General features: G+C 38.4%; 1 protein-coding gene across 7 annotated transcripts in view; it reads right to left on the bottom strand.

The window, feature by feature from the left end:
* Positions 1 to 14,963, bottom strand: part of wdr25 (WD repeat domain 25) — a 323,171-nt gene that overhangs the window by 305,667 nt on the left and 2,541 nt on the right. For 6 of the 7 annotated variants that reach the window (XR_009815994.2, XR_009815995.2, XM_072913639.1 and 3 more), the window contains exon 3: positions 3,697 to 3,844. Coding sequence is in view for 5 of the 7 variants with exons in the window: in XM_072913639.1 (XP_072769740.1) it covers positions 3,697 to 3,844 (148 nt within the window). In the remaining 2 variants the exon portion in view is untranslated. Of the gene's footprint in view, positions 1 to 3,696; positions 3,845 to 7,523; positions 7,559 to 14,963 lie in introns of all 7 variants that reach the window. The other variant, XM_061968279.2, reaches the window with a different exon arrangement.

Below are 14,963 nucleotides of genomic sequence, written 5' to 3'. Positions count from 1 at the left end.
ATTTCTTTTATGTATGAAAAGCGCTTTATAAATAAAGTTTGATTGATTGATTGATTCATAGGCCAGAAAAAAGCTTTAAGCCCAGACCCCAAAAAGTCCTCTCCCCTCCGTTCCCGAGGTGATGAATTCCTGACTGATCTGGAATCTCAACTGACATGTCGGGCTTAGCATTATAGCATTCTCTATGGCCAGCCTGTCACACACTGGCAATAAGTGCTGCTGTCCCTGAGCTCCCCGCTATGACTGACCTGGATGCTGACATCACTATTGAGGAAGTCAAATCTGCCATAAACGCCTTCAAAAACAACAAGTCACCCGGACCTGACGGCCTTTCTTCTGAAGTTTTCAAAGCAGGTGGTGATGCACTCGTCTGTTTTACACCATCTGTTTGTGTCTTGCTGGTACAGTGGATATCTCCCAGATGTCTTTCGAGATGCTAACATCATCACCATAAAAACAAAGGGGGCTGTGTAGACTGTAACAACTACAGAATAATTTATCTGCTCAGTGTTGCCAGAAAGATATTAGCTCGAACTGTTCTACCACGACTACAAGTCCTTGCAGACCATATCCTCCCTGAAAGCCAGTGTGGGTTTCGTACCGGTCGCTCCACATTAGACATGGTGTTCTGTGTTCGACAATTACAGGAAAATGCATTTAACAACAAAAAACTCAGTTTCTGGTATTTGTGGACTTGACTAAGGCCTTTGACTATGTCAGCCGATCTGGACTTTTCTTTGTTCTGTAAAGACTTGACTGCCCCCCTAAACTGCTGAAGGTGATCACAGAATTTCATGATGGCATGAAGGCAACGGTACAATTGGAAAGCCCTCGCTCTGACGAATTCCAGATGAGATAAGAGGTAAAGCAGAGTTGTGTTCTTGCTCCTACCCTGTTTGGAATATTTATCTGCCCTACTACGTCATGCTTTCCACAAAGATTCTGGCATACTCTTACATACCCGCAGCTCAGGAAAACTTTTCAATCTATCCACAATTGCAGCCTAAGACCAAAGTAAGTCATGTCTTGGTGCGTAAACTGCTTCATGCTGATGATACTGCTTTTGCCAACCATGTAGAGGCTGAACTACAACTGCTCTGCACATATTTTGACTCTGCATGCCAAGAGTTCGGCCTGCAGATTAGCCTAAAAAAAACAGTTGTCCTTGCCCAACCTGCAACCCTGAACCCTACTATCTCCATCTCCAACACACCTCTATGTGTGGTGGACAAATACACCTACCTGGGATCCACAGTCTCCAACACCAACAACCTTGATGCAGAACTTCACATGCATCAATTTTTAGCAAACAGAGAAAGCGTGTCTGGCACAACAAGAACATTTCCTTGCTCCTCAAAGTACGGGTATACCACACACGTGTACTTCGTACTAGGGCTGGGCGATATGGCCTTTTTTTAATATCTCTATATTTTTAGGCCATATCGCAATATACGATATATATTGCGATATTTTGCCTTAGCCTTGAATGAACACTTGATGCATATAATCACACCAGTATGATGATTCTATGTGTCTACATTAAAACATTCTTGTTCATACTGCATTAATATATGCTCATTTTACACTTTCATGCAGAGAGGGAAATCACAACTAAGTCAATTTACCAAAACTGTATTTATTAAACAGTTATTAAGCAGTGGCACAAACATTTATGTCATTTCAAAACAGAACGTGCAAGATTGTCAGAGACATTTTAAAACAAGCTATTAGTGCACTTTTGTGCACAATGTCCTCAAGATGACAAATTAAAACAACACTAAATTAAAGTTCACTTTTTGTACAGAACGCCACTACAATAGTTTAACAAATAAAGTGCACTTTTGTGCATGATGTCACGCAAGATATTTCAATAACTGTCAAATAAAAATTAGCTGCATAATAGGAAATCAAATTGTGTACATCCTTCGCTATGTGGTAGGTTCCGGCGGACGTTATTTCCTTATGTCGTTTTTTTTTTTCATACGGTGTTGATGTGGAAATGGTTGCCTCTGCGTTTTCTTGGTGTGGCACCGAACGGAGATGTTGAAGTGCGGAGTAAGCACTGTTCATTCTCCAGCGGGTGACTTTTCAAATGATGCTACTTTTTATAGCAACGCTTTCGCCCCACACTTTACAAATTACGGTAGTCTGTTCGACATATTCCCACTTGAAGCCAAACCACCGCCAGACGATGGACCCCCTGCTGTTCTTTGGGGGAATTAATTATTCCTTCATTTGTTACCAGATTGGCACCTTCTCTCTCTCGTATAAGTTAAAGTTAAAGTTAAAGTTAAAGTACCAATGATTGTCACACACACACTAGGTGTGGCGAAATTATTCTCTGCATTTGACCCATCACCCTTGATCACCCCCTGGGAGGTGAGGGGAGCAGTGGGCAGCAGCGGTGGCTGCGCCCGGGAATCATTTTGGTGATTTAACCCCCAATTCCAACCCTTGATGCTGAGTGCCAAGCAGGGAGGTAATGGGTCCCATTTTTATAGTCTTTGGTATGACTCGGCCGGGATTTGAACTCCCAACCTACCGATCTCAGGACGGACACTCTAACCACTAGGCCACTGAGTAGGTAACCACTCGCACCGCACCGCGAGCATCACAGCTAACGTTACCCATACTGCTACCTCTTTGCTGCGCGAGGGCATATACCCAATGTGACGTATGATGTGACAGTATGTGACGTGTGTAAGAAGGTGCGCTTGTCTGTCTGTGAGAAGGAGACACAGGAAAGAGCGAGGAGAGTCTGTAGTGTAATGCCAGCAGCTAAAAGCAACTGCGTGAGAACGTATACTCAAATATCACGATATAGTCATTTTCTATATCGCACAGAGACAAACCTGCGATATATCGCGTGTATCCATATATCGCCCAGCCCTACTTCGTACCTTACTGTACGCATCTGAGTAATGGACAACATACCACAGGCACGAACATCACCTCAATGCCTTTCATTTCCGCTGCCTTCGTTCCATACTAGACTTGTTGGAAGGACCATGTGACCATTTCACTCATACTAGAGAAAACAGGCTCCAGTGACCTTTACACAACCCTTCACCAACGCCATCGTATATGGGCCAGGCACATTTATAGTATGAATGACACTCGCCTCCCTAAACTCTTATTGTATGGCGAACTAGCCAATGCGCCGCACAGACAATGATGTCCCCGCCTACGTTTTAAAGACGTAATCAAAAGGGAACTTAAATATTTCCCCATCAACTTTGACAACTAGGAGGCTCTTGCAAGTGAAACATCCAACTGTCATGCAACACTAAACAATGGCTGCAGAGTCTCTCAGGAGGCATACAAGTCATTCTTGGAAGAGAGACGCTTGAAACGGAAAGCAGTTTGTCGCATGCGACAGGAACGGCCGTAGTAGTAGTGAAAGCTTAGCCATTAAAATAAATAAAATATTAAGAATGAAACACTATCAGTGTAAAAGTGTGTCTATTTATTTAAAATAAATAATCTGGTCAAAATATTTCAGTGTGTGTATAAAAAATGTTGAGCACATTCAACAATACCACGATAATAATTATAACCGTGATAATTTTGGTCACGATAACATGATATGAAATTTTGATATCGTTACATCCCTACGTACAGCTAATATATGACAATATGTGTATAATATTTTGGTAAACTTCAAGAGATAAATACAGTAAAGTGTGTGCTGCTCACCTGTCTCCACGTCTGTGACCACGGCTGTGTTGTCAAACGAGCCGGTAAGAAGCTGACGCCCGCAGGGGGTCCAACAGGCATCTCGCACAGCTCCAGAGTGGCAGGTGTAAACCTTCAGGCATCGTCCGCTCTCCGCTCCATCCCACACCTGCGAGAAATCACAAATACATCTTGACTGGAAAAGCATATAAAGTGACCATATTTAGACACGATGAGGGGGAAACTAACAGGACTACAACCAGTGAGGTAGGCAACATAACAGGAAAACAGTACACTGTCACTGTTTTAATATTTGGCAAAGTACAAACAATGCAGACATGTGCATACATTATAAACTAGGTAATAAGTACAATTTGTGATCATTATAATTTTTACTTCTATTTGATTGGCTACTCTGAGACCCCCTACCTCAGCAGTGTCCAAATTGTGGCTCTGGGGCCATTTCTGACGGGCAGCTCGAGTTTTGTCGGTTCACAGCATACCGGTATTGTCGAAATAAAATCAAACAAAGAAAACGTAAAAATTTATGAAAAAAAGAGCAAAAACATTTTATCTGATAAAAAAAAAAATCATGTAATTTTGATACTAACAATAATACGCTCTGTAACCTACAACACAAACCTATCAAAGTTTTGTCTTTGAATATTTATAATGTTTGTTTTTGGTATTTTTTTTACAACATAAAAATTATATATCGAAATAGCCCCCACATGCTTTGGCTTTTCAGTGTGTGGCCTTTGGTGGAGAAAGTTTGGAAACCACAGTCCTACTTATATATTTTGTATAAATCCATCCATCTATCCATTTTCTACCGCTTGTCCCTTTTAGGGGTCGCGGAGGTGCTTAAGCCTATCTCAGCTGCATTCGGGCGGTAGGCGGGGTACACCCTGGACAAGTCGCCACCTCATCACAGGGCCAACACAGATAGACAGACAACATTCACATTCACATTCACACACTAGGGCCAATTTAGTGTTGATTTTGTATAAATAATGATTACAATTAAACTAGTTCTAAAGGTACCTTGGTTTTCTGAAATATTAAGATATTCAAATAATAAAGTATCGTACCACGAATCGCTTGCTTGCAACTAGCACACTTAAAGCTACCTTAAATGCTAACATGAATACAGAAATATAACTATTTATCCATGTTTTTACTCGTGCTATCAAAAATAACGAGTTACTCATGTGATCAATAAAAATATTGCATTAATCATTTATACACGCAGATTAATCACACAATTTATTTTGACTCTACTGTACATGCTCCTGTAGCTTACCCGTGAATGGTTACCTGAAAGGCGGTACGCCGGGTTGTTATATGGTCAGTGATCAGGTCAATGCAAACGCCAGAGCAAAAATGAGTGAAGAGACTCTAATTGGTGTGTTTGCTGGCAAATTAGATTTCAAAATACACTTTGACTGGACAAAACTGTCCCCAAGTTTTTAGCAAATAAATGTAGTGCATTCAAGTACCCTAAGATTTTTTTTTTTAATATTGGGAAATGATATTCTGACAATAAAATTGCATTTGTGTTAAGATATTGGGGTATATTTAAGTTAATTTAAATCAAGGAAGTGAGTAACAACCTGTGATTAATCATGAACAATCCAAATTTAAAAGTGTGATTAATCTGATCAAAATAATTAATCATTCAACAGCACTAGGGGAAATATAAGATATATATATATATATATATATATATATATATATATATATATATATATATATATATATATATATATATATATATATATATATATATATATATATATATATATAATTCAACAGCACTAGGGGAAAAATAAGAAGTATATATATAATTTTTTTTAAAGTCCTACCAACCAAAATTTCACGACCCTCTTGTAGTACTTCTGCAGACCCTCTAAGGGTTGCGGACCCCTGTTGACCCCACTAAGCTGTTTGAATGGTAAATTTGGGACTAACAGAGCCTTGCCTCTCACAGAGAGCAGGAACAGGAAGTCGGACAAAATGGCTCCTAAAACGAAAGAATATGTAGACAGAAATAGCTTTTTTTAATGTTTCTAAAAACAGCTAACACCTATGGAAAAAGAGCAGGAACAGGAACATAAAGTCAGACATAAACCAATGAAATTACTATTGAAACAGCACTAAAACAATATTAAAACAAATGTGGTACTATGTACCGGTATGATATTTTATGAAGAATGTATGCAGGAAAAGGACTCCAAACAGACATGACAAATTGTGTAGGGCAGAGTTTCTCAAATAGTGGGTCGGGACCCCCTGGGTGATTTTCATTATTTGTGTCCACGTGTATTTACGTGAGAACAATACACAAGCCTGCAGCTAGGTGATAGCAGTACTCAATCTAATCAATACGCTCCCTATTAACCCAGTAGAAGTGATAAGTACACAGGAACACATGTGTCCAGAGCTAAAGGAGGCGGAGAGATGGAGAAGTTTGTGCCAGGAAAGAAAAGAAAAAAATAGTTGTCAGCGGCATGTATAAAGAATGTAACTCACTCTGTGTTGTACGGAGAAATAATAAATATTATCAAGTTTTTAATAGTAATTTATTCCAGTATAAATATATATTAATATATATATATATTTATATACATAAAGTAATTCATTTCAGGGGGGTTGCAAAAAATGTCTGTCCTTCATGTCAATAATTGAGAAGCGCTGAAGAGGTTATCGTTATGTACCTACAATAATTTAGCAGTTGAATCTTTACTCTGTAACATATACAAATAGCATATTGGAAGAAAAGCATAACACCATCTGTCAGACAAAAGTGGTCCTATGCATGGTATTTTGTAAGGAAACAGCCTGCGTCTGGACAGGCGACAGGCACAGGAACAAGAAGTAAAGGCAGACACAAATTATATCAATCATTAATCTCAACTGAATATCTACTCTGTAATAAATGGATAAACTATTGGCTATGCCTTTTTAAAAAGTGCCAAATGTTGCAAAAAGTGGTTGTAAAATTTGCCCAACACTTCTGTAAATAACACTGCTTCAAGCTTGTATCTGTGGACAGAGATTGAGATTAGGAATAGGAAGTGAGACAAAAATAAAAAATACAAACAGCACTAAAAAAGAATAGATAACTAAACCAGAGCCTATAGACCTCGGCCAGGCCCTACCTTCCAATAGTAAAAAAGTGAATCCAGACGGTGATCCGCAACAACCCCAAAATCACTTGCTCCTTTCCCATTTGTGACATTTCTTGAAAGTTTCATCAAAATGTGCTAATCACTTTTTGATCTATCTGCAGTATAATTAAATAAACAGAGTGCACACTCTTGTCAGTCATCCACCGTCTTTGTGTGGCCACTAGCAAAAACACACACCGAAACGTTAACGTAAGGTAATGTAGGTAATGTAAATAAATGATAAATGGGTTGTACTTGTATAGCGCTTTTCTACCTTCAAGGTACTCAAAGCGCTTTGACACTACTTCCACATTTACCCATTCACACACACATTCACACACTGATGGCGGGAGCTGCCATGCAAGGCGCTAACCAGCAGCCATCAGGAGCAAGGGTGAAGTGTCTTGCTCAGGACACAACGGACATGACGAGGTTGGTACTAGGTGAGGATTGAACCAGGGACCCTCGGGTTGCGCACGGCCACTCTTCCACTGCACCACGCCGTCCCTAATGTAAGTAATCATCCGAATCATTTCGGACATATCCGTAAAGTTTCCTGAAAATCTGCACATAACTTTTTGAGTTATTTTGCTAACTATTAACTTACAGACAGACCAATGACAATGATTACATAACCTCCTGGCGCAGTTAAGAATGACAAATTTGCAGTTAACTCACCATTCTTCCATCCATCCATTGCCTACCGCATGTCTCTGTTAAATACAAAATACAATTATGACTACGGTAAATATAAGTAGACACTGGATAGAGTGCTGGAACAGGAGTTAAATAGACACACACCAAGGAAAATACACCAAAAGCAGCACTTGATTATCACTAATCATATCAAATCATTACAAATAAATAGGCACATATATTTATTGTTAAAACGGGGTGACAACTTGTGCCAACAAAGAATATGAGGTGTCAACATCAGGTTTATATACCGTGCAACAACCACTGTACTTAAAGTTAATATGGCAATAAGGTGATTCCCAGTGCAGTGTAATAGTCTACTTGCCCCAAGGGCTCCTCTAAACACAGGAGAAAAGCTTCCACCTTGTTTTTGCAGCTATGCTATCTAACGCCTCGCTGGCATGAAATGTGATAGCAGGCTGCAAATAAAGTGGCCTGAAAAACAGACAGTAGTGATTTAAAACAGAAGTGCTGATCTTTTGTCTTTCTTAATTGCTGTCAGGCTTTAAGCACTTTGGCAAAGGAGGCGCATCGTCTACTCTATGCAGTGCAAGTGACACGTTTTTCATCAGATCTATTCTGTTGCTTATAGGGGCTGGTTTCTTTGTTCTGAGAGACTAAAGTTCCCGACAGGCTAAAGTCCCCCCCCCCCATAACAGTCAACCTGCATGATAAAAGTAGGTGGTCATGTCAGTGCCCACTCAGATGAAGAACAACTCTAATGATGGGAAGCGTTATTTTTAAGGGGGTGAATCTTTGAAGCTCTATGAAGATCTATGCTGCTTCTGTTTCATTATTAACATGTCTCTTCACACAGCATTAGAAACAAAGAGCAAAGTGTATTTTTTATGTGAAGGGACTGAAATGAAAAAATGTGATGACAACATGATGATGTACAAATGATGGCGATGTAAAAAAACAAAAAAAACATCTGAAATAGAAAACACTGTCCTGGCAGATTAGTCAGGGGGGTGTTTGTTGAGAAGACCAATCGTGCTTTCATGTCAAAGTCTCTAAAAGTCTCTTCCCTAGATTTGGAGCTACGGGTGCGATTCATTGACAATAAAATTCCAGCCATACATTCATTTTCTATCGTGGGGGGTCTGGAGCTTATTTCAGCTTCACTCGGGTGGAAGGCAGTGTACACCATGGACAAGTCGCCACCTCATCACAGGGCCAACAGAGATGTATTTTTTGACAATAAGTGACGTCATTAGTCGTGTTTTTCCGGACGGAGGAGAGTCAGCACGGAAAATCGCAACAACATCCCAATTGGAAACATTTCACTCTAACGGTGTTAAAGACATGAATACATTGCTCATTTTGCAAAGCTGACCTTGTTTTTTTATGGCAGTACATCTGTCATACAGGAGCATTAAAAATGGAGGCACGATGTCCGACCTCTGAAGGATGCGATTTCAACTGGGTAAGATAGCTTGCTAGCTAGCAAAAAGAACATTAATATCATAAGCTGTCATCTGTGTCAGTAGAAATGTTCATATTTTAGCCTACAAAAATTTCACTTCCAACTATAAAAAACATGCTGCAGTAAATTGTATATGATATTTATGTTTTACACACACATAAGCACACACTCGACACACACACACCCGCACACACTCTAATGCAGGTCAGAGGAGCGTCCACATTTGCATTTCAAAATATAGAAAACCTCCTGGGGAAGTTGGTAAAGTTATGGGATTTCTCTACATCACAATAACTCGCCATCTACTCAATTGTATACAATTTTATAGCGGTTTATGGATTTAATACATTGTAAAGTTTCCTCGTGAGGAACCCTGACATATTGCAAACATATAGAAAAAAAAAATCTGGGCTCCTTCATGTAGCTCATAGATGACATAATTTCTTCCTGCATGTTGCAGAAAGAATGCAAATGTTTGAGTTGCGGCCCGCTCCTCTTTACTTATATAATAAGTCTATTCAAAAACAGAAACATCTTTATTGGTCAAGTATGTTTAAGACACAAGGAATTTGACTTGGTAGACTGTGCTCTCTTTATTCTAAGCAAGAAACAAAAAAAACATTGCAACAAGTACAAGAGAGAGCACAGTACCGTGGAAGCCATATGCGCCATCAATATATTCACATAAAGTTTGGATTATTACAAGAAAATATTATTTTTGTCATCTTCATTTCCATCCATCAGAATATATGTATAATATATTTATATTATTCAAATGTGAATAATGCTTTATAGTATTTATTGTCTATTGTGAGCGAACTGTGGTGCTGAATTTCCCCCAGAGATCAATAAAGTACTTTCTATTCTATCTTCTACCGCTGTGTCTCATTATTTGATTGAATCACAGAACATGAAACTCTACACGCTCCTTTAAAGGGGAACTACACTTTTTTGGGGAATTTTGCGTATCGTTCACAATCATTATGAAAGACATGACGATGGATATTTTTGGGGGTTTTTTTGCATTATATATATTAAAAAAAGTCTGCTTACAATGGATCCTATGGGAGCCGCTCTATTCCGCCTATAAAGCCCTTAAAAAAACATCCAAACACCATTAAGATTTTATAAACATGATGTACTTTTGTAAGTAAATGTGCAATGTAGCAATGGGCACATTTATAATAACATTTAATATTTATGTATTTTGATCATTTTAAGCATATGCAGCGCATTAATTTCAAAAACGAATCACAACGTTTTTGGGGTTTTTTTCATCACTGATTATTATTCACTGCAGACTATATGAGAGACAACAAACATCATAAAACATCACTTACTGTATAAGGTCTGCTGTCACTAGAATGCCAACGGTTAGTATGCTCATATATTCCCATTTAGATAAAGAATGTCCATGCAAAGAAACGGGGAGAAGGGTTGGGGGGCGTCTTTTTGTGTCATTCTCTGGGTCCTAATAGGCTGTGAACTTGTTGGTATATGTCCTCAGACTTCTCCTGTCCAGGTGAGATGCATTGTTTATGATCTACAATAAACTTCCAGGGAGCAAGGAAGCGAGGAAACACCTCGCCAGTCGATCATGTCAAAATTGTACACAGGCTTGTGATCACAGCGCCGCTATAAATAGTTAATCGCCTATAATAACAATATCACTAACTTGGTTATTATTCAAATCAAGAAATGTAAATGGAGTATTGTTGGCAGTTTCTGAATGGTTATTTATTGAATTTTATGGGCGAAATAGAGGACATCCCATTGGCTCCACTGTAAGCTGACTTGTATTTAAGTTTATTTACAAGTTAGAATGCATTACAAAAAAATCTATTTGTCGTCATGTCTTTCATAATGATTGAGAACGATAGGCAAAATTCCATAAAAAAGTGCAGTTCTCCTTTGATGAGCCCGCGCTTCAGGTGCTGCTGACGGAGGACAAAAACAAACAAAACAAAACCAGTAACACGCCGGGAAAAAGGGACAAAAACTTTCCGAGCAAAATAAAAGAACATTTGAAAGTTAAACAGAAGAGACATACAGTGCTCAAGCGACCAACACTGCAGGAGGAAAAGAAAGGGAGAAAAGGGTAAGGGGGCATGGCCGCAAGAACTCTGCAGTGGAAAAAAAAGGCAACTCTTCACAAGCAGGGCAAACGGGCTGGTGAATAGTGGTTATAATGTGTTTATTAACTATTTATTTGTATTTACTAAATACTGGTATCATATGTGTATACAGTATATTGTATCTGCTTATATAATTCTGTTGTAGTTGTAAAAAAAAAAAAAAAGATAGATTCTGATAAATGTCAAATAGATAGATAGGTAGATAGTACTTTATTGATTCCTTCAGGAGAGTTCCCTCAGGAAAATGTAAATTCCAGCAGCAGTATACAGAATTGAGATCGAATTTAAAAAGTAAAAAGTAAATAACGGGGGTATAAATGGAAATAAAATAGAATATAACAACAAGAATGAAAATAAAAAGCAACAATAAGAATACAAATATAACAGTAAAAATAAGAATATAACAAGAGAAACTAGGCAGTAGTGACCATGTTATGAAAATGTATTGCACTGTTAATTGCACTGTAAATGGCCAAATACCAACGCCGATATATTGGCTGGCCCAATCCGTCATTTCTCGAAGTGATGTATGCTACATACACGGACTGATAAGACCACAGCTGAGAAACAGATATTTTCTCACATTGTAGGGGGTGACCGCTGCCCAAAAATAGGCCCTGGTCCTATAGTTAAAAACCACTGACCTAAAACCTGGGCTGTACAGTTAATTACCGTTTTAAATCATTAAAAAATTCCTCTCTTCTATTAATGTAATCATTAATAAAACAGACAATATTCAATTCGCATGATTACTTACAATGCAAGACGTATATATTGCCTCCCACCCCACCCATTCCATTTTGTACATCTTCTTTGTCTTCGTGGGACTTGCGAAGACTCTCAGAGCGGATCCTTCCGGATGACTCATTGGGTAATCTGCTTTTTAAATAGCTCTAGGTAATTAAAACTAAATTAGTATTTCTGTTATCAACTTAAAACTGCTGCCTTACACCTGCCGTTGCCATGGCGATGGCGAGGCCGAACAGGCACTAAAGCTAATTGTGCGCAGTCCGAAGTGGAAAGATGTATGGACTTCACAGAATGTATGCGTGTCCTCAGCCAGGGACGAAAGAGAAAGGCAACTGTAGCTTAAAGACGCTGTTTGCAACTTGCTTACAGCAACATTTTTCAAAGCAAAAAATATAACAATAACACCACTGGCTAGCTTATGTAACTATTAGTGGTTTAACAAAACACACATGTTTGACAATTGTCTATATTTTTCACAATTACTAAGTTTATTTAATTAAAAAAATGTTACCGGCCCGGATAAAATAATTGGTGTTTACAGCTGTCACTCATCTGGTCTAGTCAACACGTACGCGCAGGGAGGGCGTGCACACATACAAAAGCAGTCCAAGAGAAGCAACAAACACTTTGCAGCCATGTTGTTGTTATGACAGAATATACATTCAATGACAGCTAACGCTAGATATCCAAAGCCATAAGAGCGCTGGATATACATTGTCAAATATATTGGAAAGTTTGTGCCCTCTAGGCATCTGTGTAAATGTTGCAAACAGCCCCTTTGAATACAAGTTTCTTCATAGTGTCGGCCGTATAAGTGTTGGAAAATGGCTGCATTTCTGTGTGCTTTTAAAATTATTATATTTCATCACTTAAGTATCAGGCTTGATATGACTAATAATATAGTTGGGTTGTTGTATTCATTGTTAAAAGTTCACTGTAAATGTATAGCAAGATGCTTAATATACAATAAATGATACTATGTAAATACAGAATAGCCTATGGGTTACTATTGCCCTCTGGTGGTTGGCTACAATGGATATTTAAAGCAAATTTTATAATCAGGTAGAAAAAAATACATATAAATTGAAAGAAATGCCACAGTAAATGTTTTAAATAAAAAACAATACATTGTAATTGGAATACTGTTTAGGGAACCGTTATTTTAAAAACAATAAATGTATATCCACTGGTTGCGAAGCTGTTTCTTACATTAATGACAGCCCTTAGATATTTTGGATCAGCATGGCATGACAAAACCTTTCTTTTTTTTTATTTTAACTAAAAGGGGGTGTGGCCTGACGAGTGACAGCTCTTTTTTTGCCGCCAGTCAATTGCATTGCAATTAGGGATATTCTTTACGCATATAACTATGAAAAGAAACACAATTTTACTTCATTTTGTGAAATTGGCAATATGTTGAATTAGTAACATTGTTCCAATCCTTAAAAGCATCTGTGGGTTTGGTAGGCGAAAAAAAAGAATCAATTCAAAAGGAGATTGGTCCTATTTAGACAGCCTGCATGCAATCAAGGGTGGCATACTAAACAACCAAACCCTATTTTCTTTGTCTCGCCCCCATCTGCTCCAAACAACTCCAATGCAGTAGAAGTAATTCTGCCATGCTGCTGCTGCACTAGTTTGAATATGCAAATGATCATATGCATTTATAAATGATTAATCCTTCTCAAGCTCTCTTAGAAACCGTTTCCAACACCTGCATCTCTTGACCTTTTCCGGTCACTTTTCTTGGAATGGAATAAAGAAAGGAACCGTGGGCATAATCCAAGAGATTGGAAATGGTACCCTGGGTACTGACACACATTGGACTGACAATGACTGATACGGTTCTATAGAAAGTGGTGTGTTTCTATACTGGGGCAGCAGAGATTGTGTCACAGCACACCAATTAGACTAAATGTCAGATACATCATACCTGTGTAAATCCCAACCTGCATGGACCTCCTGCAAGCGGTGCTTTAAAACATAGCTAGCTAGCAGCTAACACAGTGTTTTAGTTACTTCTAAATCACTAATCCTCGCCTCCATGGCGACAAATAAACTACTTTTCTTACAAATATCATCCCTGGAGGACGAGGAATACCTCAACATGCTTCACTACACGCGGTAGGAGGATACAACAGCTAAGCACTAACAGCAAGCTCGCGCTCTTGAATCTAAACAAATGGGCGGTTCTATACAAATTTCGTATCACAGTTATAATTTTTAACGCATATGGTTAAATGTGCTCAAGGTGTATGTATAAACACCATGGAATCTTTTGAACAAGGTATTATTTTTTTAAAGAACTGAAACAGAAACACTGTTATAAAACCCACTATTTTGCATGTTTTGTGTTTCATATGCTTCACTGATAGTGTGTTACCGTACTCTTAGTATTTTATCTATTTTTATTGTTTTAAGTATTGGTTTGTACTGTAGCACTTTGAGATGTATTTGAATGGAAAGTGTGTAAAAAATCAAACCTATTATTATTGTGTATATGCCAAAGAAAATATGGTAAATGATATCATTATCGCAAGAGGCTGTAGTGTATTTAATACCGGGTAATCATTATTGCTTGCAGAGCGTCCTACTCTGTTTAGCAGTCCTTGAAGGCACCGAAAAATACCTTTGTCTCGTAATCCTATGTGGATCGTGCTGTACGATATAACAGTATTAATAAAGTACCACAGTACTAATTAATTAAAAAAGGTACTATACTGCCTTTGAAAAATACACATACTTTTTTTTTACGGGCATGATGGTGCATCGTGGTGACATTGCTGGGAATATGAGCCTTACGAGTGGAAACAACATTGAGACAGAAGAGGGAGAATGAACATACTTTGGCTTAAAAACTAACGATAAAGTTGAAGCTATAAACACTGAAGCACCGCTATGCAAGCAGTGCTATTAAACGAAGCTAGCTAGCAGCTAACGTCCTTCCACAGTGGTTTAGTTACTTCTAAATCCCTAACCCTTGCCTCCATGGCGACAAATAAACTACATTTCTTACAAGTATCATCTTTGGAGGAAGAGGAATAGCTAAACATGCTTCACTTTACCGTAAAAATAACAGTGGTAGGGTTTTTCAATATACATTAATTCACT

The sequence above is a fragment of the Nerophis lumbriciformis genome, linkage group LG08 (genome assembly GCF_033978685.3).
Source record: "Nerophis lumbriciformis linkage group LG08, RoL_Nlum_v2.1, whole genome shotgun sequence".
Taxonomy (NCBI): Eukaryota; Metazoa; Chordata; class Actinopteri; order Syngnathiformes; family Syngnathidae; genus Nerophis; species Nerophis lumbriciformis.
The sequence above is the reverse complement of the archived record's forward strand: the minus strand, read 5'-3'. Positions and strand labels throughout refer to the sequence as shown.